This window comes from Carcharhinus amblyrhynchos, chromosome 14, assembly GCF_965287045.1.
Source record: "Carcharhinus amblyrhynchos chromosome 14, sCarAmb.v2.hapA, whole genome shotgun sequence".
In the NCBI taxonomy this organism is placed as follows: domain Eukaryota; kingdom Metazoa; phylum Chordata; class Chondrichthyes; order Carcharhiniformes; family Carcharhinidae; genus Carcharhinus; species Carcharhinus amblyrhynchos.
In genome coordinates, this window is record NC_137337.1 from 30,659,156 (window position 1) to 30,683,719 (window position 24,564).

The following is a 24,564-nucleotide window of genomic DNA, read 5'->3' on the forward strand; positions in this document are numbered from 1 at the left end:
TTCAAATCAGTCCATCCCTTTGAATAAATTATTTTGTTCCAATCTTTCAGGATATTGTAGTGTTTACTTTGTAACAAATGTAACCTCAGCATTTTTGACATTACTAAAAGTTATACTATTTAATGACTCGCAGGTTTGGGTGTCTAAGTGTGTGTGTTATTCATACTGGAAGGTACCAGTGACATTACATTTTGTAAGATCTTCTTTTCCTGACTGTTTGTTGAAACCTTTGTTTCTCTGACCTCCTTTTGTCACCAGTGGCTGTGAAACAATGACTTTGAGAACACAAAGACATCTTATCATTTCTGGAGAAATGTAATTTCAATAAATGCAGATATACCTCAAAAGGAAACTTCTCTACGCTGATCCTCTGCAAGTTGTATAATTATCCATGCACTGTACACAGTGCAACCACAACAAATTATGTGCATTTTTATGAAGTGGAGATGCTGGTCTTGGACCAGGGTGGGCACAGTAAGAAGTCTCTCAACACCAAGTTAAAGTCCAACAGGTTTACCTGGAATCACGAGCTTTCGGAGCATTGGTCCTTCATCAGGTGAGTGGGTGTACATTCGCAAACATGGCATATATAAGCAAAGAGACAATTGCGAGATAATTACAGATTGGAATGTGAAGAATGGTTGGGATGCTCCAAAAACTTATGATTCCAGATAAACCCGTTAGACTTCAACCTGGTGTTGTGAGACTTTTACTGTATTTTTATGATACATTTAATTTAGTAAAACATCCCCAGGTGCTTTGCCAAGGCATTATCAAATAAAACAACACCAAGCCTTGAGATGCTGATGGCCTAAAGCTTGGTTTTAAGGCGCATCATCAATAAGGATGCAGAGGCAGAAAGGGATACAGAACAATACTGCACAGGAAACAGGCCCTTTGGCCCGCCAAGCATGTGCAATTAGACCATTTGTTTGTATCCCTTCATTCCCAATCTGTTCATGTGGCCATCTAGATAAGTCTTAAACAATCCCAGTGTGTCTGCCTCCACCACCCTGCTTGGCAGTGCTTTCTAGGCCCCCCCCACCCTCTGTGTAAAATACATCCCTCTGATATCTAAGTTAAACGTAGCCCCCCTCACCTTGAACCTGTGACCCCTTGTGTTTGTCACCTCTGACCTGGGAAAAAGCTTCCCACTGTTCACCCTATCTATGCCCTTCATAATTTTATACACCTCTATTAGGTCACCCCTCATCCTCCATCTTTCCAGGGAGAACAGCCCCAGTTTACCCAATCTCTCCTCATAGCTAAGACCCTCCATACCAGGCAACATCCTGGTAAACCTTTTCTGTACTCTCTCCAAAGCCTCCACGTCCTTCTGGTAGTCTGGCGACCAGAACTGGACGCAGTACTCCAAATGTGGCCTAACCAACGTTCTATACAGCTGTAACATCAGACTCCAGTTCCTATACTCTGTGCCCCGTCCTATAAAGGCAAGCACGCCATATGCCTTCTTCACCACCACCTCCACCGGTGATGCCACCTTCAAGGATCTGTGGACTTGCACATCTAGGTCCCTGTGTGTCTATACTCTTGATGGTTCTGCCATTTATTGTATAGCTCCCCCCTACTTTAGTTCTACCAAAATGCATCACTTCACATTTATTTGGATTAAGTTCCATCTGCCATTTCTCTGCCCAATTTTCCAGCCTATCTATATCCTGATGTATTCTCTGACAATGTTCATTGCTATTTACAAGTCCAGACATCTTTGTGTTATCCGCAAACTTACTGATCATGCCAGTTACACCTTCTTCCAAATCATTTATATATATCACAAGTAGCAGAGGTCCCAGTACAGAGTCCTGTGGAACACCACTAGTCACAGACCTCCAGCTGGAAAAAGACCTTCCACTGCTACCCTCTGTCTTCTGTGGCCAAGCCAGTTCTCCACCCATCTAGCCACCTCTCCTTTTATCCCATGAGATTTAACCTTTTGCACCAACCTGTCATGAGGCACTTTGTCAAATGCTTTACTAAAATCCATATAGACGACATCCACGGCCCTTCCCTCATCAACTGTTTTTGTCACCTGGATTCTGGAATTGAAGACCTCACCTCTGGAGGATGTGGCTGCCAATGACAGGACAATTAAAATCTGTGATGCCCGTGAGGTCAGAATTGGAGGACAGATATTTTGAAAGGTTGTGGTGTGGAAGAGATTTTGGAGATAGGGAAGGCAAGCTGGCAGAAGGATTTGGAGACGGGGATGAGAATTTTAAAATTGCACCATTGCTTACATATGTGCTAATGTAGGTCAGTGAAAGGAGGATATGTTGTGAGTTAGGATATAGCAGCAGAAGTTTTGATTACTTCATTTTCTGGAGGGTGGCAGATGGGAGGCTGGCTGGGAGTATTAGAATAGTCAAGTCAAGAGGTACCCCAAGGCATAACTGGAACTCTTACTGATGGCATAGACATGTGGTTCGGATATAATATAACTCCAAGAAGAAAACAGTCTGTTTCAGTCTCAGACTGTTGGCAAGGAGATGGGTGGAGTTAGTGGCAACAGGAACTCGAGATTGGTTTTAGTTTTTCCCAATATTTAGTTGGAGGCAAGTTCTGCTTATCCAGTACTGACTCTCGGAGCCCGTGATGAAATCCAGCTGGACATTGTCAGCCCTGCTACTGATATATCCCATGTTTCATTACATGTTACAAAACTAACACTGTTATTTGGAAAAGGTTACCGAGGGGCAGCCTTGAGATGAGAAATAGGAAGGGGTTAAGATCCTTGGCGACACGGGATAACAATGTGGGTGCAGAAAGAAGCTATTGTCGGTTATTTCCTGGCTCTGGTGAGAGTGGAACCAAACAAATCCAGTTGCACTGAGCTGCATTATGGAGTGGAATGGCTTGGTGAACCATTCTCATAAACCTCTCTGTACTCTCTCCAACGTGTTCACATCCTCACAATAGTGTGGCGTGTAGAACTGTACACAATATCCCAGCTGAGGCTAACTGATCATTGTACAAGAACAGCATAGCTTCTTTGCTCTTGTATTCTATGTCCTTACTAATAAAGCCCAGGATACAACATGCTTTATTAACTGCTCCCTCCACCTGTTCTGCTAACTTCAATGATCTATGCACATATACACCTAGGTCCTTCTCCTCCTGCACTCTCTGAAGAATTTTACCCCATATTTTATATTATCTCTCCCATGTTCTTCCTGCGACTGCATCATTTCACACTAGTCTGCACAGAACTTCATCCGCCACTTATCTGTCTACTCCACCAAAATGTTCATCTCCTGTTGACATTCTACACTGTCCTCCTCAGCTTGCAATACTTCCCCAAAGTTTGGAATTCTCCCCAGCACGCCAACATTTAGATCATTAATCCATAGAATAGAATCGAATCCATAGAGTCCCTATACTGCAGAAAGAGGCCATTCTGCACCTAACCTCCCATCCAGACCTGCCCTATCACCGTAACCTTGTGCATTTACCATGACTATTCCACTTAACCTGCACATCTTTGGATACTAAGGGACAATTTAGCATACCTAACCACCTAACCTGCACATCTTTGGACTGTAGGAGGAAACTGGAGCACTCAAAGGAAACCCACACACAAACATGGAGAATGTGCAAACTCCACATAGACAGTGACCCAAGACAGGAATCAAACCCGTGTCTCTGGTGCTGTGAAGCAACAATGCTAACTACTAGACCTGCCTGCAATCCCCACATCTCAAGAAACTTCTTATCAGCCATGGTTCATCTGCAAATTTTGGCTGAATGCTTTTTGAATGTTTTTGCAGGTCTGACTGGCATTTACTGGTGCTATTTACCAATATGTGACCATTTTGCAGTGAGGAGGATTGCATCTTACACAGTTTTCCTGACATGAATAACAGTACTGTTCAGCTAGTAATCAAAACATCATCTAGAAATTAAATTCCAAGCCATGTAAAGGCCCAGACAATATGTAACACATTAACAAAATACCTATGGATTCATAGAATTAGTGATGTTTATTGTACTTGAATAAACCTTAAATATTGTTATGACATGCTACTCTTAAAAAGAACTTGTGCATTGACTGGGGTTGACTTTGCTAACTTCCTTTATTAGGATGGGTCAGATATAATGGGCCATAACTTCTGACATTCTGCATCTTTTTTTGGGGGGGATGGGAGGGGTATTCCCAAAATGCACAGGGAATCTCCAATGGAGGATCCCAGGTAAGGTTTTCAGGAATTGCCCAGAAATGTAAACTTCTCATGACCAATTGTCCTGCTTTCCAAAAAGTGATATAAATCACACCAGTTTCTAATTGTACCAAATTGATAAATAAACAATGTGAGAAAAGATGTACAAGCAAGTGAGGAAAGGTTAGTCTTGTTGCAATCATTCAAATGAAAGCATATTTGTTACTTTGCAAAAACACAGAAGGACACAATACAAAGCAATGGCAGCTACAATAATGACCGTGCATGCACACTATCCTTGAATTAACCCTATCCCACAAATATTTACGTTTCTAAACTCTGAGAAATGTCCCCTGTCCCAAAACAACATCCCATACAGTTTAACTCCATGAGCTAAATCCAGCAAATAATTACCATGAGTTGTGTCTTTAATTTTAGGAAGGCTTCCCTCTGATCTAGCAGAGACTTTGAGATTTTCAAACAAGTTTCTTGCATAGAATTCTCCTTTTAGGGAAAACGTCTCTTTGGAGTTGGGTGTGGTTATGACCACAACTGTGCACCAGCTGTTTCTTCTCCACTACAGAACTAACCCTGCTACTGATATATCGCATTTCCCTTTTGATCTCATTCTATCTGAACAACTCAACTTAGAAATCAGCCTCTTGGCACGTAAGTGTGACATACATTGTTATGCCTCTACTTTGGACTTATCTCTTGTATAAAATGATGAGGGGCATAGATAGGATGAACATACATTGTCTTTTTCCTAGGGAGGGAATTGAGAACAAGAAGGTATAAGTTTAAGGTGAGAGGGGAAGATTTAAAAGGAACCTGAGGGGCAAATTCTTCACGCAGAGAGTTGTGCATATATGGAATGAGCTGTCAGGGAAAATGGTTGAGGCAAGTACTATAGCAACATTTAAAAAGCATTTGGATAAATACATGGATGGGAAAGGATTAGAGGGATATGGGCCAAATGTGGGCAATTTGGACTAGTTGGGAAGCCATGGCTGACATGGATTGGTGGCCAAGGGACCTGTTTCTGTGCTGTATTGCACTATGACTCTTCTGTAGTTGTAATACTTATAATTCTATACTCTATTGTTCTCCACTTCACATAATTGAATATCTGTTTAGCCTGCTGATAAGCTAATTTGCATATCAAAAGCCTTCCAAGCAGTTGCTCTCTTATCCAATTCTTTAAACTCTATTTTATCCAAGATTCTTTAATCATTGTTTTATCCAATTCTTAAATCTTTATTCAAGCGTGTTGACAACTTAAAATCATAAAGGAAATATGGTAACTTCCCACTTGCAGTACCTCCTGGTTGCCGCTGGTCCTTTTTGTAACTCTGCAGCCGTGGTGTCTTCAAGATTCATACCTATGTATAAACGTTCTCCTGTGCCTAGTCACAGTAAATGAACCCAAATCTGTTTGCACGATCCCGTGTAAGCAAATACTGCCTTTATCTCATTGTTGAAACCACAACAGCCAATGCCAGAATGAAGAGGAGACATGCCCTGACCTGATGTCCTAAACACCTTCAATCCATTGGTGAGTAAATTGTTGGGACCATGGATCTATTACCAGGAAATTTCTAGGAGAGGCTGCTAGTCTGGAAGGGGTGTGATGGTGGTGTTTGTGTGTGGGGGTTGCGGGGGTGGGGGGGGGGGGGGGTGCGGTGGCTGGGGAGGAGTGAGAGGGTAAGTTGGGCAGGGGGGATAATGGGGAGGAGTGAGAGGGTGGGTTAGGAGGTGGGAGAGGCCGCTTTAAAATAGCACCAATTCAGTTAAATGGCCTTACATCAGACTTGGGAAACAATGCCATAACAAATCTTGTGATATTAAGCAAGATTACAGACACCATTATCTGATCAATGTTAAAGTGAAACAACATTAAAAAAGGTATTGATCTACCCAATTTCCATCACTTATAAAATGACTGACATAGTCCCACATAGGAGATGTATTAAGAAGGCTAACGCACATGGGATACAGGTGATCTGACAAGGTGGACTCGTAATTGGCTTAGTGGTAGGAGACAGAGGGTGGTGACAGACAGCTGCTTTAGTGACTGGAGGCCAGTGACCCCAGGGACCCATGCTGGGCTCCCTATTGTTCGTCATTTACATAAATGACATAGATGACTACATTGGCAAACTTACTGGTCCTACCCCAATGACACAAAGATTGGCCGGGTGGTTAACAATGAGGTTAGTGTCTTGGGTTACAGGAAGATTTAGATGAGATGGTCAAATGGACGAATAAGTGGCAGATGGATTTTAACCCTGAACAGTGTGACGTGATGTAATTTGGAAGGAGTAATTTGACAAGGAAATATACTATGAAAGGTCTGACACTGGGAAGTTCTGAAGAACAAAGGGACTTTGGCATATTTGTCCATAGATCTTTGAAGGCGGATAGGCAGATTAACAGACAGTGAAAAAGGCATATAACACACTCGCCTTTATCAGTTGGGATATAGATTACAAAAGCAGAGAGGCCATGATGGAGTTTTATAGAACTTTGGTGAGGCCAGAGCTGGAGTACTGGTCGAAACATTTTAGGAAGGATGTGAATGCACTGGATGGGGTGTGGAGGAGATTCACCGGGATGTTGCCTGGGATGGAACATTTAAGTTATAAAGAGAGGTTGTACAGGCTTGGTTTGTCTTCTCTGGAGCAGAGAAGACTGGGGGCATGCCCTGATTGAGGTGCTCAAGATTATGAGGGGCATGAATAGGGTGAATAGGGAGCAGCTGTTCCCCTTAGTTGAAGGGTCAGTTACAAGGGGCACAAGATAAAAGAGGGGAGTGAGAGGTTTAGGGTGGTGACGGTCCGGAAGGCATCGCCTGAGAGGGTGGTAGAGGTGGGATGCCTCACATCCTTTAAAAAGTACTTGGATGAGTACTTGGCACATCATTGCATTCAAGGCTATGGGCCAAATGCTGGCAAGTGAACCTTTCATGTGTCAGTACAGATTTGATGGGCCGAAGGGCCTCTTCTGTACTGTAGAATTTTGTGATTCTGTGATCTCAACCTCTGAGTAATTGGCAGTCTTCTGTAGTAGAGAATTCCACAAGTTCACCACCCTCTAAGTGAAGACATTTCTTCTCATCTTAGTCCTAAATGGCCTACTCCATATCCTGAGGCTGGGACCCCAGCCAGAGGAAATAACATCCCTGCATCTAGTCTGTCCAGTCCTGTCAGAACATTATGTTTCAATTAGATCCCCTCTGTGACTGGAATGAAGTCTTGAAAAGCAGTATTGTCTGTTTACAGTTCTTATAAACGATATACTTATAAACAATAGCATTTGGAAGTTTCATGATACCAGGTCGGCACCATAGTACAGTGGTTAGCACTGCTGCTTCACAGCTCCAAGGACCTGCGTTCGATTCCCAGCTCGGGTCACTGTGTGGAGTTTGCACATTCTCCTCGTGTCTGCGTGGGTTTCCTCTGGGTGCTCTGGTTTCCTCCCACAGTCCAAAGATGCGCGGGTTAGGTTGATTGGCCGTGCTAAAATTGCCCATTAGTGTCCTGGGATGCGTAGGTTAGAGGGCTTAGTGGGTAAATGTGTAGGGATATGGGGTAGGGCCTGGGTGGGATTGTGGTCGATGCAGACTTGATGGGCTGAAGGGCCTCTTTCTGCATTGTAGGGTTCTATGATTCATCAAGTTTGGGTTCAGGTACCTAGTGAAAAGAAGATTCAAAGGTATCTGCTCAAACTAAATGGATGGGTTGAGGAATGGCAAATGGATTTTAATATACTTAATTGGAGTGTGTGGAATGTTGGAACAGCAGACTTGACACATTAAATATTATCAATGATGGGTTAACAAACATGGAAAATGGGTTGTGATCTAATCATTGGCCAATCATTGAAAACATCCAGTCAGTGTGTGAAGATAATTATAGCAAGCTCATCAACTAATATTGTTAGAGGTAAGTCATAGCACATCATTTTAACATGCATAACATCATGTTCAATTTCTGGATGCCCTACTAAATGCCATTACCAATTGTTCACTGGAGTAAGCTGGTGACTGCAGTAAAGAAGATTGATGGAGGTTAAACAGCAAGGAAACTGCAGTGAAATTGTCAAAGACTGCAGACCTTTTCATGGTGACGGAGAAAGTGTGAAAGACAATTAAACCAGCTACTACTTATAGGAGGAATCACATAGAGTGTATCAATAAGTGTATGCTTCACTTGTATATGCCTCAGAATCACTGGCAAGGTCAGCATTCATTGCCCACATTAAAGATCTTGGAAATGCAGTGCAGTGTAATGTAGGATTGCAATTTCCTGGGTCAGTAAGTGATTACCATTTAGTATCCAGTAATCATTGCTGAAAATACGTCTGAGTGATTTTGTGTGAGAACAGGATCAGCTTTAGTATTATGACCCCAGAACTGAATAGCTTGCAATCATTGTCTGGAGTCATGCCTGAGAAGCAGCCTTCATGGGACTGCTCTTTCATCTCTGAAATGTGGGCCTGAAGTTTCATCTTCAAGGCAGGTAGGAGGCAGGAAAATTCCCTTGGTGCGCCCATCACCCCCTTTCACACTTCTGATATCGGGAGTGCGTAGGATGGGACCGGGACTTTTGGATCCAGGTTTCACCTGCCATTTCAAACATTCCAAAGATCTCTCCAACTCTAAAAATTCAGACTATGGTTTTGAATCTAACATAGACTGAAGGGTACCAGTCTTGTTTGTCTGTTAGCTGCGAGGATGCTGTGTAAAATGAGTAAATGCAAAAAGCCTCAGCACAAGATTATCTGGTTAATAAATTAGAAGTCTCACTCAGCGAAATACAGAAAATAGGAGCAGGATTAGGACATTCAGGCCTTTGAGCCTGCTCCACTGTTCAATCATGGCTGATCCTCTATCTCAATGCTATGCTCCCACTCTCCCCTCATACCCCTTGTTGCTTTGTGTATCCAGAAATCTATTTCCTTTTAAAATCTGCTCACTGGCATGGCCTCCATAGCATTCTGCAGTAGAGAATTCTACAGGGTCACCACCCTCTGAGTGAAGACATTTCTTTTCACCTCAGCCCTAAATGGCCTACCCAGTATCCTGGGGCTTGTTCTAAACACCCCAGCCAGAGGAAACAATATCCCTACATCCGGATTGTCCAGCCCTGTCAGAACTTTATGCTTCATTCTTCTAAACTCTAGTGAATACAGGACCACTCCAACAGGGTGACAAAAAATAGAATAATGTTATATTGGCGCAGCAAAAAGTGAACTTTTAAAATTGATGAGAGTTGAGGGAACTATATGTTTGCCCAGCCATCCGAAGCTTGTTGTTGCTAATGGGGGATACTGGATAAATATTTCATTATCCCCCATTGCCAGATTCAAATCACAATAGCAACCCCAGCATCTACCACCTTGATTAGCACAAGCGATATCAAATCATAGCCAGCTGAGTTCAATACAAGATGGCTGCCTGTACCTCATAGAATCATAGAATCCTACAGTGCAGAAGGAGGCCATTCAGCCCAACAAGTCCACACTGACCACAATCCCACCCAGGCCCCATTCCCACAACTACGTTTACCCGAGCTGATCCCCCCGACACTAAGGGGCCATTTAGTAGAACCTATCCACCTAACCTGCACACCCTTGGAATGAGGAAGGAAACCGGAGCACCTGGAGGAAACCCACACAGACACAGGGAGAACTTGCAGACTCCACACACAAAGTGACCCAAGCTAGGAATCAAACCCAGGCCCCTGGCACCGTGAGGCAGCAGTGCTAACCACTGTGTCACCCTGAGGAACTATATTTCAGTATCAATTGAGATCTTTACGCCTGAAAGAGGAAAGAGGAAAAATTGGAGAATGTGTTACGAAGCAATATAAGATAGCAAAATACTGCAAATGCTGGATATCGGAAATAAAAACACAAAGTGTTGGAAAAACTCAGCAGATCTGGCAGCATCTGTGGGGAGAGAGAGAAACAGAGAAAACGTTTCAGGTCAATGTCCATTCATCAGAACCACTCATCAGGTTGGTGAAAGGTCACAGACTTGAAACATTAATTCTATATCCCTCTCTGCGAGCCCTGTCTGAGTATGTCCAAAGATTTTCTGTCTTTATTACCTAGCACATGATTTCATTACTGTTTAACTACTGTACAACAGCTTCACGTGACATTTCCACAGATGGTTCAAAGTTTACTGTAAAAAACAAACTAAGATTGCATAAGATCTGAGGACACTATTCCTGCAACATGAGGTCGGCGCACTTTATCTCCTTCAGCCTGTTTTTCCGTGAGTATTTTCCGTGAGTTCGATAGGGTGGCTAGCATTTGCAGGAGTGATGCTGATGAAAGTAGATGATTTGGACATTGCAATGAAAAGAAAGAAGAACAGTTTTGTTTCTTTCTCATGGTAAATCCACCTTTTCCTGGAAGGGTGGGGTTGTCCAGTTCTCCTCTGAGTAAAGATAGCTGGAACAATGCAACGATTATATACACAGTCCTAATATTACATTCACTGGCTAATGAGGATCATTCGCAGCTCTGGATTATGTGGATTCATTACTCTCCAAACAATAAGATTTATTATTGTTTTACAATTTGTGCAGACCCATGATCTCCAGAATGAGCCGGTCGAACAAACTCATAGAATCCATACAGTGCAAAAGGAGGCCATTCGGCCCATTGAGTCTGCACCGACCACAATCCCACCCAGGCCCTATCCCCATACCCCCATGCATTTACCCTAGCTAGTCCCCCTGACACCACAGGGCAATTTAGCTTGGCCATTCCACCTAACCTGCACAACTTTGGATTCTGAGAAGAAACCAGGGCACCCGGAGGAAACCCACGCAGACTTGGGGAGAATGTGCAAACTCTACACAGACAGTGACCCAAGCCGGGAATCAAACCCAGGTCCCTGGCACTGTGAGGCAGCAGTGCTAACCACTGTGCCATTGTGCTGCCCTATAGAACAAAGTATGTTGCCAATATCCCCAGTGTAATCCTACTCATTTAACACATACGTGTTTTACGTAACTATTTATAAGAGCTATCATAAAATAAACCTGGGAAACTGTAAAATCTTTCCATCAATAATGGATGAAATAATAGAGCAGATTATTAGAGATAAACCTTAACTTATTAACTGGCAGTCAATTTGATTTCAGAAGGGGCAAATACTACCGTATCCAAATGTTTGATTTCTTGTGGGCAGTGTTTTTAAATTTTGGACCCTAGGGGGAGATGGTAAGTGGGTTTCACAGCACACTTCCCATTGGGTGATGTGGCACATGCTTACAGTTGATTACTCGCTTGGAAGCTATCACCCACATCTCATATGACAGCCCCTTCAAACATGGAATCAATCTAGTGAACCTCTTCCGAACTGCCTTCAGTGCAGCACTGAATTACCAGAATGATATAGGGACTCGAAGGGTTAAATCACAAGGAGCAATTACAAAAACTAGACTTTGATTTCCTGAAGGTTAAAAGGTTAAGGATGGTTTGGTCGACATTTTTTTTGAAGTATAAAAGGAAACAATAGGGTCGGTGGAGAGAATCTATTCCTGCTGACAGGGGAGTTTTGGGCAAGAGGACAGAATCTAAACTTTAGAATCAGATCTTCCGGGGTGAAGAAGCAGTTTTCTATACGCAGGGTTGCAAAGATCTGAAATTAACTCTCTCCTGCAAACTGCAGTTGATGTTAGGTCACCTGCAAAATTTAATTTGGGAATCAATAGATTTTTGTTAGCTAAGGGATATGGAGTTAGGTCACAAATTGGCCATCATTTCCTTGAGTGGCAGAATGGGCTTGAGGGCCTTCTTCTGTTCCTATGTTTTGATATTCCTATGATAGATTACACATTGCCTGCCAGGTAACTGTTTTTTTTATTCCAAAAATATACTTTATTCATAAAAATCTCAAATAAACTATTGCAAATCTACATGGCTCTGAATTGCAAACAATGCAGAATCAAAACATTTTTACAGATTTATACAAATGACAGTCATTACATTTCAATACTAAAACTATATACGTGCCTCAATAAATTACTGTGTGCCGTTGTTGGTCAGATTGGCACACAGTTACGCAGGTGGAGGGTATTCTGTAGTTCCTGGGCCCTCGGTCTGCCTCCGTTAAAAGGCCTTACAGTGTGGCCTTTCCCCATTGTGCCTTTGCGGCGGCTACCCCAAGCTTCAGCCCGTCCCTCAGCACGTAGTCCTGGACCTTGGAATGTGCCAGTCTGCAACACTCGGTCGAGGACAGTTCTTTCAGCTGGAAGATCAGCAAGTTTCGGGCAGACAAAAGTCCGTCCTTCACCGAGCTGATGACCTTCCAGCAGCAGTTGATATTTGTCTCGGTGTGCGTCCCTGGAAACAGCCCGTAGAGCACAGAGTCCTGTGTCACTGAGCTGCTCGGAACGAACCTCGACAAATACCACTGCACCTCACTCCAGATCTTCTTTGCAAAGACACATTCCACAGGGAGGTGTGCGACTGTCTCATCAGCCCCGCAGCGGCTTCGAGGGCAGCGTGCAGTGCTGTTGAGACCTCGAGTGTGCATAAAGGATCTGATGGGGAGTGCCCTTCTCACCACCAGCCAAGCCAGATCTTGGTGCTTGTTTATCAGTTCTGGTGATGAGGCGTTCTGCCAGATGACACTGACAGTCTGCTCAGGGAACCATCCGACAGGATCCGCCATCTCCTTTTCTCCCAGGGCCCCAAGGACGTTACGCACTGACCACTGCTTAATCGCCATGTGGTCAAAGGTGTGTTTGCGGAAAAATTTCTCCACGAAGGACAGGTGCTGCGGGATGGTCCAACTACTCGGAGCGTTCCACGGCAGTGTGGCCAGACCCATCCTTCGCAACACTCGGGACAGGTAGAACCTCAAAAAGTAGTGGCACTTGCTGTTAGTGTACCGAGGATCTACACACAGCTTGATGCAGCCGCACACAAAGGCGGCCATCAGGATGAGGGCGGCGTTGGGAACGTTTTTCCCTCTGTTCTCTGGAGATTTGTGTATCGCTTCCCTCCAGACACGATCCATCTTTGATCTCCAGATAAACTTCAAGATGGTCCACGTCACTGCACGTTCACATAGTTTTAAATATGAGTATCTGAGATAAAATTTGAACATTGCTTCATTACTTGTGGTTGTGTGACCCTTTTAAGGGGCAAGTTATTGGAAGGTTACATACCCATCAGGTCAATCGTGACAAGGAATGTGAATTGAGAGCTGGAGCACAGGCTTTCTGGTAGTTGGATTCCGGGAGTCGTGGAGTTCAGAAGCATTCTTATCTCTGCCTTATGTATAAATAAACCCCTGTTTGTTTATCTGCCTTTTTTGGTGGTCAGTTCCTTGCAGCTATTGCAGTACAGAACCCATGAGTCAGCCTGCATTATGTGCTCACATCTCTGTGACCCATGACATTCTGACTCAGAGCTGGGAGCTACCACATGACCAAGGCTAACACTGAACCAACTGAAGCACCAGAAGTCATGTGTACTCAATAGAAAAGTGGAATTTGAGGGACAAACTGAGTGAAGTCACGGAATCTGAGAATCATAGAATCCTACAGTGCAAAAGGAGGCCACCCAGCCCATTGAGTCTGTACCGACTACAACACCATCCAGGCCTCATCCCCATAACCCATGCACTAACCTTAGCTAGTCCCCTTGGCACTAAGGGGCAATTTAGCTGGGTAACATTCTGGGGAACATACATTAAGGGTGCCAGCATTTGGTACGGGGGCCGATTTTGGGGCGCAATTTTCTCACCCTGCCCGCCATGGGAATTGTAGCGGGTGGAGGCAGACCATGCAAAGGTCTGTGGCTCTCCGGTGGGAATTTCCAGCCTTGGTGCAAGCGTGCCTGGAAAATCCTGCCCTTGGTCTCTGAACTCCAGGGAATCATTGGATTATATAGTGTGCCTGGAGGACATTTTGCCTATTCAACTTGTCCCAGCTCTCTGAAAGAAACTTCCAGTTAGTTCCTGCCCCACCTTTCTCTTGAATCTTAAAAAAAACCTGACTTTCTTTTGAGATCCCTTACGATTCTGCCTTCAGCATCATTTCTGGTGCGGGCATTGTGTGGGTAATTTTCAACTTCAATTCTTGAGCAGTGACCTGGTGGGGCAGGTCACCCTTCATTATACAGTCCACACGATTTTCATCTGATTGGCTACACTGTTCCTTCATGGGTTTCTTGAACTCTTTTCCCAAGGTTCTGGGGAACATACATTTAATGGCAAACAGCTGCAGAAATTCATGCCCACAAGTTGGATCAAGGAAGGTTAATGTTAAATACTAGAACCCAGCACAGCAAGCCAAGGGCACACAGACACAACTTGGTTAACGAAGCAAATATAGCATTCATCTCGTAGAATCCCCACACTACAGACAAGGCCATTTGGCCCATCAAGTCTGCACCAGCTCTCTGACAGTGTATCTTACCCAGGGCCTCTCCCACACCCTATCCCATACGTTTCCAATGGCTAATCCCCCTACACATCTAGGGACACTAAGGGGCAATTTAAGATGGCCAATCCACCTAACCTGCACATCTCATTGCAGAAAATGCTTAGCTTGGTCTTGTAGGTGATATACTGCAGATAAAAAGCTGTGAAGGAGGCCCAGATGGTCTGCATCAGCTTACCTTTGTGATTTCTTTCACCAGTTCTACTCAGTCACCAGGTATGAACTGCTATATACACCTGCTCGGACCTTACCAGCTGAGTGGACCTCATTCCTGCATCTCTAGCCTTCTTCACTCCTGTCTGTTTATTTCAATTATCACATAATATTTTTGTTAAAGAGGTTTCGGGTGCTTTGTACAGACGATGGATCCCTGACACCAACTTCAACAATGCCACAAACTGGGACAAGGGGAGAATACCTTGTAAAAATGACCGAGTTCAGTTTCCCAGAGACAAGGTATGTTGGAGTTCTCTTGGTTTTCCACTGATTTTTTTCATTCACCGCATGTCAACAAATTTACTTTTTAATCATATTGTTACCTTGCAGAGCTTAAGTGTTTTCATGCAATCATCGCTTCATTTGATGGAGATGGTAAGAAAAATATTGTATTTTTCTGAAGGAGGAGACTTTTGTAAAGTACGTGGTTAGATTCAAACTTTTTAACAGTGGCAAAACAAACTCTATTTCATTAATGTGTTGTGTAGTTTAAAGTGTTTAACCTTCAAGCCAATATAAATGCAGAAGTTGTGTATTTGTGTTGATAACCTTTAAGCGAGGTCCCCATTTTGACTTGGTATATTATTCTTACATGTATAAATATCCAATGAAAAGTACTGCTTCTTGCGCGCTATGGAGGCAAAACATACTGTACATAGAGGAGGAAAGGAGAGCGTGCAGAATGTGATGTTACAGTCATGGCTAGGATGTAGAGAAAGATCAATGTAGTACAAGGTAGATCCATTCAAAAGTTTGATGGCAGCAGGGAAGAAACTGTTTTTGAATCAGTTGGTACCTGACCTCAGACTATTGTATCTTTTTCTCCATGGAAAGAGGTGGAAGAGAGTCTGTCCAGGGTGCTACATAAGAACATAAGAAATAGGAGCAGGAGTAGGCCATCTAGCCCTTCGAGCCTGCCCCGCCATTCAATGAGATCATGGCTGATCTGAAGTGAATCAGTTCCACTTTTCTGCTTTCTCCCCATAACCCTTAATTCCCCTGTCAATCAGAAGCCTATCTACCTGTGACTTAAATATATTCAATAAGGCAGCTTCCACCACTTCAATGGGCAGAGAATTCCAGAGATTCACCACCTTTTGAGTGAAGAAGTTCCCCCTCAACTCCGTTCTAAACTGCCCTCCCCTTATTTTGAGGTTGTGCCCTCTAGTTCTGCTATCCTTTCTAAGCGGGAAGAATCTCTCTACCTCTACCCTATCCTTCCCCTTCATTATTTTGTAAGTCTCTATAAGATCCCCCTTCAAACTTCTAAACTCTAACAAGTACAGACCCAGTCTATTCAGTCTCTCTTCATAAGCTAACCCCTTCATCTCCGGTATCAGCCTGGTCAACCTTCTCTGCACTCCCTCCAAGGCCAATATATCCTTTCGCAAATATGGGGACCAAAACTGCACACAGTACTCCAGCTGCGGCCTCACCAGTACCCTGTATAGTTGCAGCAAGACCTCCTTGCTTTTATATTCTATCCCCCTCTCTATAAAGGCCAACATTCCCTTCACCTTCTTGATCACCTGCTGCACCCGCAGACTGGGTTTTTGCGATTCAACAAACAAAGAACAAAGAACAACCCAGCACGGGAAACAGGCCCTTTGGCCCAACAAGCTCGCGCCGCCGCATCACCCTACACCTATTCTACCCTGCGTATCTACAAATAGAACCCCTGACTTAGCCAGATTCAGGGGAGAATAGTGTCAATTTGGTAAAACCAATCAGCCTAAGAGCACATCTTTGGGGTGTGGGAGGAAACCGGAGCGCCCGGAGGAAACCCACGCATCCGCAGGGAGAATGCACAAACTCCCACAGACACAGTCCCAAATCCATGTATCTGCACAGCTAGCAGTGCTAGTCACCAAGCTGTTGCGGCACCCGTCTACCGGTCCAGGATCAAGCACACACACCGACACGAAGTACTAGGCCACTCCTGGAACCTCCAAGAGCAGCCCACGCACGACCCACCGTGTGCATGCCCCTCGTTTGACAACGAGGTGGACCTCCACCTGCGAAATAAAAAGACAAAAACGTTAATCACAAGCCTGCCTTTCCGGTGTCTCCCGAGGTTCTAACCCTTATTTAATAACCCCTACCATAACCCTCCATCCTTGTTTCACTCATGTGCCTATCTAACTGAACCTTAAACGAGTCCAACGTTCCCGCCTCCACCACCCTACTCGGTAGCGCGTTCCATACCCCCACAACTCTCTGCGTAAAGAACCTTCCTCTCATATCCAAATTATACCTCTCCCCCCATTCGTGTGATTCGTGCACAAAGACCCCCAGGTCCCTCTGCGCCGTAGCATGCTGCAGCTTTTCGCCCTTTAAATAATAATCCCTCCTACTATTATTTCTGCCAAAGTGGATAACCTCACATTTGCTAACATTGTACTCCATCTGCCAGGTCCTCGCCCACTCATTCAGCCTATCCAGATCCCTCTGCAGACTTTCCTCGCCTTCTACGCAATTCGCTTTTCCACTCATCTTCGTGTCATCAGCAAATTTTGTTACCCTACACTCAGCCCCCTCCTCCAGATCATCTATATAAATGGCAAACAGTTGTGGCCCCAGCACCATCCCTGCGGCACTCCACTAATCACCAACTGCCAACCAGAAAAACACCCATTGATTCCAACTCTCTGCTTCCTGATAGATAACCAATCCTCAATCCACGATTGAGCTGGGGTCCTTGATTATGCTGGCTGCTTTTCCAAGGCAGTGGGAAGTGTAGACAGAGTCAATGGATGGAAGGCTGGTTGGCATGATGGACTGTGCTATGTTCACAACCGTTTGTAGTTTCTTGAGGTCTTTGTCAGAACAGGAGCCATACCAAGCTGTGATACGTCCAAAAAGGATGCTTCCTATGGTGCATTTCTTTGAAAGTTGTTGAGAGTCTTAGCGAACTTGCTGAATTTCCTTAGCCTCCTGAGAAATTAGAGGCGAAGATGGGCTTTAAACCTTTAAACAAGGTTTCCACTGAAGTTAATGCAGCTGATTAGGAGAATCCTTGATAAAATTCATTGCATTAGTCCAGCAATATAAAACTGACTGACTGTCTGTCTGTGTGAAGTTTGCACGTTCTCCCTGTATCTGCGTGGGTTTCCTTTGGATAGTCCGATTTCCTCCCACAGTCCAAAGATATGTGGTTTAGGTAGCTGGACCATGCTAAATTGCCCTTAGTGTCAGAGTAAATAGGAGTCAAGGGGATAGGGCCCAGGTGGGATTGTGGTCGGTGCAGACTGGACGGGCCAAATTGCCTCCTTCTACACTGTAGGGATTCTGTGATTCTACTATACGGACAGACCTTAAAGCCAGTCGATAGCTTGAATGAGAGTTTTGGGCATGAGAAGAAGATAAAATATTTTAATTTGTATATTTTAAAAACCATTTCCTAACAACTGAATCATATTTGTTTTTATATTTTCCAATTTCTTTGAATTTTCAAAGTTCACCAAATTTACGGCAGGGAATGCAAATAATTTTGCATTCATTGTCAACAATATTATTAACTTAATAAAATGTCCCAAATCACCTAGAAAGAGCAATAACAAAGAGAAGTAAATTTGATATCAGGCCACAGGAGAGTTTAAGACAGATGGCATAAAACACTCTCCAATCGACCTCCTCTAAAAGCAATTTACCATTAAGACATTTTCCTTATAGTTTGTTCTGGAGGTACATTTTCACACATACCAAATCCTCTTAAATACTCACAACAACATTGTTAAATAAACGTCAAATTAAAGTTTTAAAGTTTATTTATTACTGTCACAAGTAGGCTTACATTAACACTGCAATGGAGTTACTGTGAAAATCCCCTAGTTGCCACACTCCGGCGCCTGTCCGGGTACACTGAGGGAGAATTTAGCATGGCCAACGCACCCAACCAGCACGTCTTTCAGACAGTGGGAGGAGCATCTGGAGGAAGCCCACGCAGACACGGGGAGAACATACAGACTCGGCGCAGACTGTGACCCAAGCCAGGAATCGAACCCAGGCCCCTGGCTGTGGGCCAGCATGGTGGCACAGTGATTAGCACTGCTGGGGACTCACTCCCCTTGTTAATTCATCTGAGTCTGATCGAAGTAAAATGGCGACAGTTAAGACATTTAATAATTATTGACAATGGGATTGACATTTAATTTGTAAAGTTTAGTATCTTCTGGGTGTAAAACTGTTGAAAGTTTAAGTAAAATGCCCCCTGGCACACTGAGACCTGTGTACGCTTCTGTTTTTGTTTCACAATTGGAATGCAATCACTCCCTTCACTAAGAATCAAGAATGGAACAAGTTTTATCCTCATTTTGCTTCGGTGAGGCCTTTAATGAGTGTTTATTAATCTGGTGTGGGAATACCTGAAGAACGCTTTGGCACTTTCCCCAACTTAAAGCTGGGTGGAGGGGGAGGCGGGGGGGGGGGGGGGGGGGGGGGGGGGGTGGCAGTGGTGAGGATGACACATGTTATTCAGACTTGCTATGTTTCCATCAGATGTGTTGAATTTAAATTCAGCCGAACCAAACCACACCTTTGTTTCGTCACTGAAATTTGAAAGGAGTAAATCTCTTTTTAAAGGCTGTGTTCGAATTTCAGCACAGAAACTAAAACTGCTTAGTTCAAGGTCAACGTTGCAACATGACTCCGGCTGATTAATGATAAGAAGGCATATAGCATCTACACGCAAGCAAGGCTGAAATTAAAGCTTCTACTAGCGGTGGGGATTAACTACCAATCAGATGACAATTCTGCATTCATCTACAAATTAATGGTTTCTTTGAAATGATGTGAGTTTTTATTCTGCTCGGAGTGAGAGATCTGATAAAGCTCTGCCCCTCGGCCTCTCTGAGCTGCCCCGTTCATTCACAAATGGGCCAGCCTTCTCTCTCCTGAGGTTTGCCTTGTGATGGAATGGCCGACCTTCCCCTCAGAGTCTGCTACCTCACCTGGCAACTGCTACCTTTTAATGTTCTGGGATTTGGTGGTTCATGGTTCCCCTACCCAACTTGTTACATTCAGTGAGCAGTATGTGATTATAATCAGAGATATGTTCATTTGACTCAATGATCTTTTTAACAGTCTCACTTACCTTTTTGTTGCATGTAACATCGCTGCTTCACTGCCCAACCACCCCCCCCCCCCAACCGCCCACACCACCCCCCCAACCTCTCTCCCCGCCCAGTACTTTTTGATTCAGTCCCAGGTGCCCAATGTGGGGCATTCTGCACAATTCTGCATTATCCCCTCTCAACAACCCACCCACCACGGTTCACACTCCAGCGACCTGCACTAACTCCCATCCATTGAATTCTTAAGGGATAGATTTGGAGAGCCCACTGGGCAGTACTGGGTAGAGGATCACAGGGGCTGACTAATTGTGTCTGAAATGAGGAGACATTTCAGCACTGAAAGCATTATGAATCTTTCAATTTCTCTACCTTTCAGAGCAGTTTAATCGTTGAGCATATTCAAGATAAATATCGGTAAATCTTTTGATACTAAGTGTAATAGGTCTGCGGAGAAGTCCCTTCATCAAAATCCCTTATTTACACTGTAACAGCAGTACACAGAATGCTAGTAGTTAACAGTCTACCTCTGGGAGCGTCAGAGGTTAAATACAAGGCAAGGGCTTCCTGATTGGCCCATTTATTGGATCCTTAATCACAGAGCTCATACTCCAATAGGCCAATCTCAGTGGCCTGATTGAAGTCATCACTCCTAGGAATATGGGGTTAACGTGGGATCATATTGTACAGATGGAAGAATAGCTAGGATTGCACCGAATAGCAAAGCAGGTTTGAGGGCCATATGGTCTACTCTTCTTCATTTTCGACTCAGCTTGCCTTCTCTACTCTAATCTTATTGCCCTTCCAACCTACCTTAACCACACTCTCCATTTGAACTGTCCTACTCATATTCAGGAAGCGTAGTGGAGGATATCCCTGCTCACATCACCGGTGATGAAGTGGGAATGGTCAAGAACGTCAGGGTTCAAAGTGTTCAGATCACCAACAACCTGTCCTGGTCCCCCCTGTGCTAACGCTATAGGTGAGAAAGCCCATCAATGCCTCTACTTTCTCAGGAGGTTAAGGAAATTCAGCATGTCTGTTATGACTCTCAACAACTTTTACAGATGCACCACAGAGGGCATCCTTTCCGGATGTATCACAGCTTGGTATGGGTCCTGCTCTGACCAAGACTGCAAGAAACTATAAAGGATTGGGAACGTAGCCCAGTCCATCACGCAAACCAACCTCCCATCTATTGCCTCCATCTACATTTTCCACTGCCTCGGAAAAGCAACCAGCATAACTAAGAACCCTATGCTCCCCAGACACGCTCGCTTCTACCTTTTCCTGTCAGGAAAAAGATACAGAAATCTGAGCTTATGTACAAACAACTTTTTCCCTGCTGCCATCAGACTTTTGAATGGACCTACCATGCATTAAGTTGATCTTTCTCTATACCCTTGTTATGACTGTAAAACTATATTCTACACCCTCTCCTTTCCTTCTCCCCTATGTACTCTATGGCCAGCATGCTTTCTTTGTACAGCACGCAAGAACAATACTTTTCACATGAGGCAATAATAAATGAAATCGAAAACTTTATCCATGTCTTTCCATTCCCCTTGCCTCAAACTTAGAGCATGCCAACACCTCCTTATATCCATCACCACTTTCAGACAATTCATTGTCTTTCTTTTGTCCTTCTATTCAGAGTATTTCTGCCACTTTTGTTATTCTTAATAATTCTACATTCACCAACTCGACAGATGTGATGTGAATCTTGATTTCTGACTCTAAGTTGAATTTACTAAGACAGCTTGTCTAGACACATAGTTATACTGAAGCTCCAATCCCTTCAGTTAAACATTGTGAAGATCAACACCAAAGCTTTCAGCCTCACCACAAGCCCCGTGTCCTCGCCATTAATTCCAGCCCCCTACCTGGCAACTGTCTTGTGCTCAACCAGACAGTTCACAACTTCGGCGTTCTACTGGAACATGATCTCCTTCCCTCTTCCATCACAAAGACCATCTACTTTCAATGTAACCTTGCCCCCTCTCCTAAAATCCTGATCCATGCCTTTTTCTCTAGATTCAGTATTTTCTTGGAATCCTTCAGGCCCCATAAATTTCAGCTCATCTCTTGCCTACATCCTGTCCCACACCAAGTCCCGTTCGCTCACTGTTCCTGTCCTTACTCATATACTCGGATCCAATCCCCTAATACCTCAAAAGTAAGATTCTTCTTCATAGGTTTAAATTGAGACCTAGTCTCTCCGCTCCTCATGGTTTACCTTGTCTAGCATTACAACTCTTCTAGAATTCTGCATTCATCAAATGCTAATTTCTTGCACAACCTCCACTTTATTCACCCAACATTGCTTCACCTGCTTTCAGCCATTTAGAGTCCACATTGTGGAATTTCCTCCATTTCTCCACTTCCCTCATCTCCTTTAACACCCTCCTTAAAACACACCTTTTAGTGACCTCTGTAAATATCTCTGCAGCTCAGTGTCAATTCTTCTGTCTGATTATAGTTTCTGTGAAACATCTCAGATTGTTTTATTACATTAAAAGAACAACACAAATGTGGCTGTTTCAGAGTGAGACAGCCAGTTGTGCAGAATGGTGAGTAGGACCATGCACTCATGCCCAATATGTACTGAGTTGAGTTTGTCAAATCCATTTCAGACAGGATCTTTACAGCTAGTGTAAAGATCCCAACTAGAAAGTAGGGTGGCACGGGCGGCATAGTGGTTAACGCTGCTACCTCACAGCGTCAGGGACCCGGGTTCGATTCCCCGCTTGGGTTGCTATCTGTGTGGCGTGTGTACGTTCGCCCTGTGTCTGCCTGGGTTTCCTCTAGGTGATCCTCTGGTTTCCCCCCACAGTCTGAAAGGCATGCTGGTTAGGTGCATTGACCATGCTAAATTCTCCTTCAGTGCACCCAAATAGGTGCTGCAGTGTGGCGACTGGGGGATTTTCACAATAACTTCATTGCAGTGTGAATGTGAGCCTACTTGTGACACTAATAAATAAATTAGCTACATTATTAGTTTGAGATTAACTGCCCATAATATTGCCTGGATTAGCAGTAAACTGTCAGAGGCTGGGATGCCTGGTGCAGGAAGTAAAGATGTTGCGCATGAGCAATAGTGGTTTTGTTATGAGGCTGGGGCAAACTTGGCTGTAAATATTTACTCCCATAAGTGCTATGTTACTCTCTATGAATAGGAGTGTGACATTGTATGCCCTGGGTCAGCTATCAGCTTGGTTCCCTTTCACACCATTCAGACCTCTGAATCAGGATCCGCTCTATACTTCATCTATATGTCAAGACAGACAGTCCCAAGCAGCGCTGAGTGAGTTCTTAGCAGTGGTTAGCACTGATGCCTCACTGCACCAGTGACCCAGGTACAATTCCAGCCTCGGGGGACTGTGTGTAGAGACTGCATGTTCTCCCCATATCTGCATGGATTTCCTCTGGGTGCTCCAGTTTCCTCCCACAGTCCAAAGATGTGCAGGTTAGGTGGATTGACCTTGGTAAACGTGCAGTGTTACGGGGATAGGGCAAGGGGTGGACATGGGTAAGATGTTCTTTTGGAGAGTTGTGCAGACTCGATGGGCCAAATGGCCTCCTTCTGAACTATAGGGATTCCATGGAGCTTTATTGTGCCTGAAATCTCTGCTGATGCTGGTAAACGATGAAGTAAATTTTTCTTTCAGACTTGGGATAAGGGTGAATAATTACTGAACAAAATGTCTTCTACATAATACAACCTGTTAAAATATTACTGTCTAAACTATAGACCATGCACTATATCAATCAGCTGGCCTAGTGCCACGGTACAGTGTTGTTAATATTAGATATTACAATAATGATCTATTTAACCGCCATCTCTTTAGATTGAGAAGAACTTACTGTTTTCAACTTGATCTGTTTAGTACTTGCCTCTTGATGGGGAGCTTATCCTCAGTCATGGTGCTGGATTTGCTGCCAGTGATGGTCAGAGTGAAGTGGGCTGTGAAACAGGTATGGTGTCATTTAGTGAATTATATGTTCGCTCAGTTGGCTGACGGCTGGTTTGTGAATGCAGAGCAATGCCAACAGTGTGGGTTCAATTCCCATACCGGCTGAGGTTATTCATGAAGGCTCCACCTTCTCGACCTTGCCCCTCACCTGAGGTGTGGTGATCCTCCGGTTAAAATCATCACCAGCCTGCTCTCTTTCTCTCTCAAAAAAGGGGGAAGAGGAGCCTCTGGTACTGTAGCTTTACCCGTGAGAAATGGTGTAATCCAACACTGATGTAGCAGTGAATTCTGGAATTCCGGTTAAAGACACACCTGTCGGGGTTTTCCAGGAGTTTTTTTTACTGGAAGTAACCAAGAAAGTTTAATATTGACACTGGATTCACAGAATGGGAAATACTTAATTTCCCAGCAATAATTGTTTTTTTTTATATTGGGTACAATAAATGATCCTACACAGAAAGGAAACTTACGGAAAAAATGTGGGTTTTTTGGGAGGAGCATTCTCTGGCTGTTCACACCAGCAGGATTCTGCGGTCCCACTGATAGTGCACCCCCTCTGGCAGCTCTCACGGCAACATTGACAGCGGTGGGACAAGAGAATCCCACCGGCAGTGAACAGAACACCTCCCCCTGCCTCCAAGAAACCCATGGCTGGGAA

At 44.1% G+C, this 24,564-nt stretch overlaps 1 protein-coding gene across 1 annotated transcript in view; it reads left to right on the forward strand.

Annotated features, from left to right (window-relative positions):
- Window positions 1-10,384: 10,384 nt before the first annotated feature.
- amn (amnion associated transmembrane protein) overlaps window positions 10,385-24,564 on the forward strand; it is a 36,117-nt gene continuing 21,937 nt past the window's right edge. Inside the window, exons 1-4 of the mRNA XM_080202546.1 lie at window positions 10,385-10,458; window positions 14,985-15,103; window positions 15,194-15,238; window positions 23,820-23,907. Coding sequence (XP_080058672.1) covers window positions 10,419-10,458; window positions 14,985-15,103; window positions 15,194-15,238; window positions 23,820-23,907 — 292 coding nt within the window. The 5' untranslated portion in view covers window positions 10,385-10,418. The remainder of the gene's footprint in view (window positions 10,459-14,984; window positions 15,104-15,193; window positions 15,239-23,819; window positions 23,908-24,564) is intronic.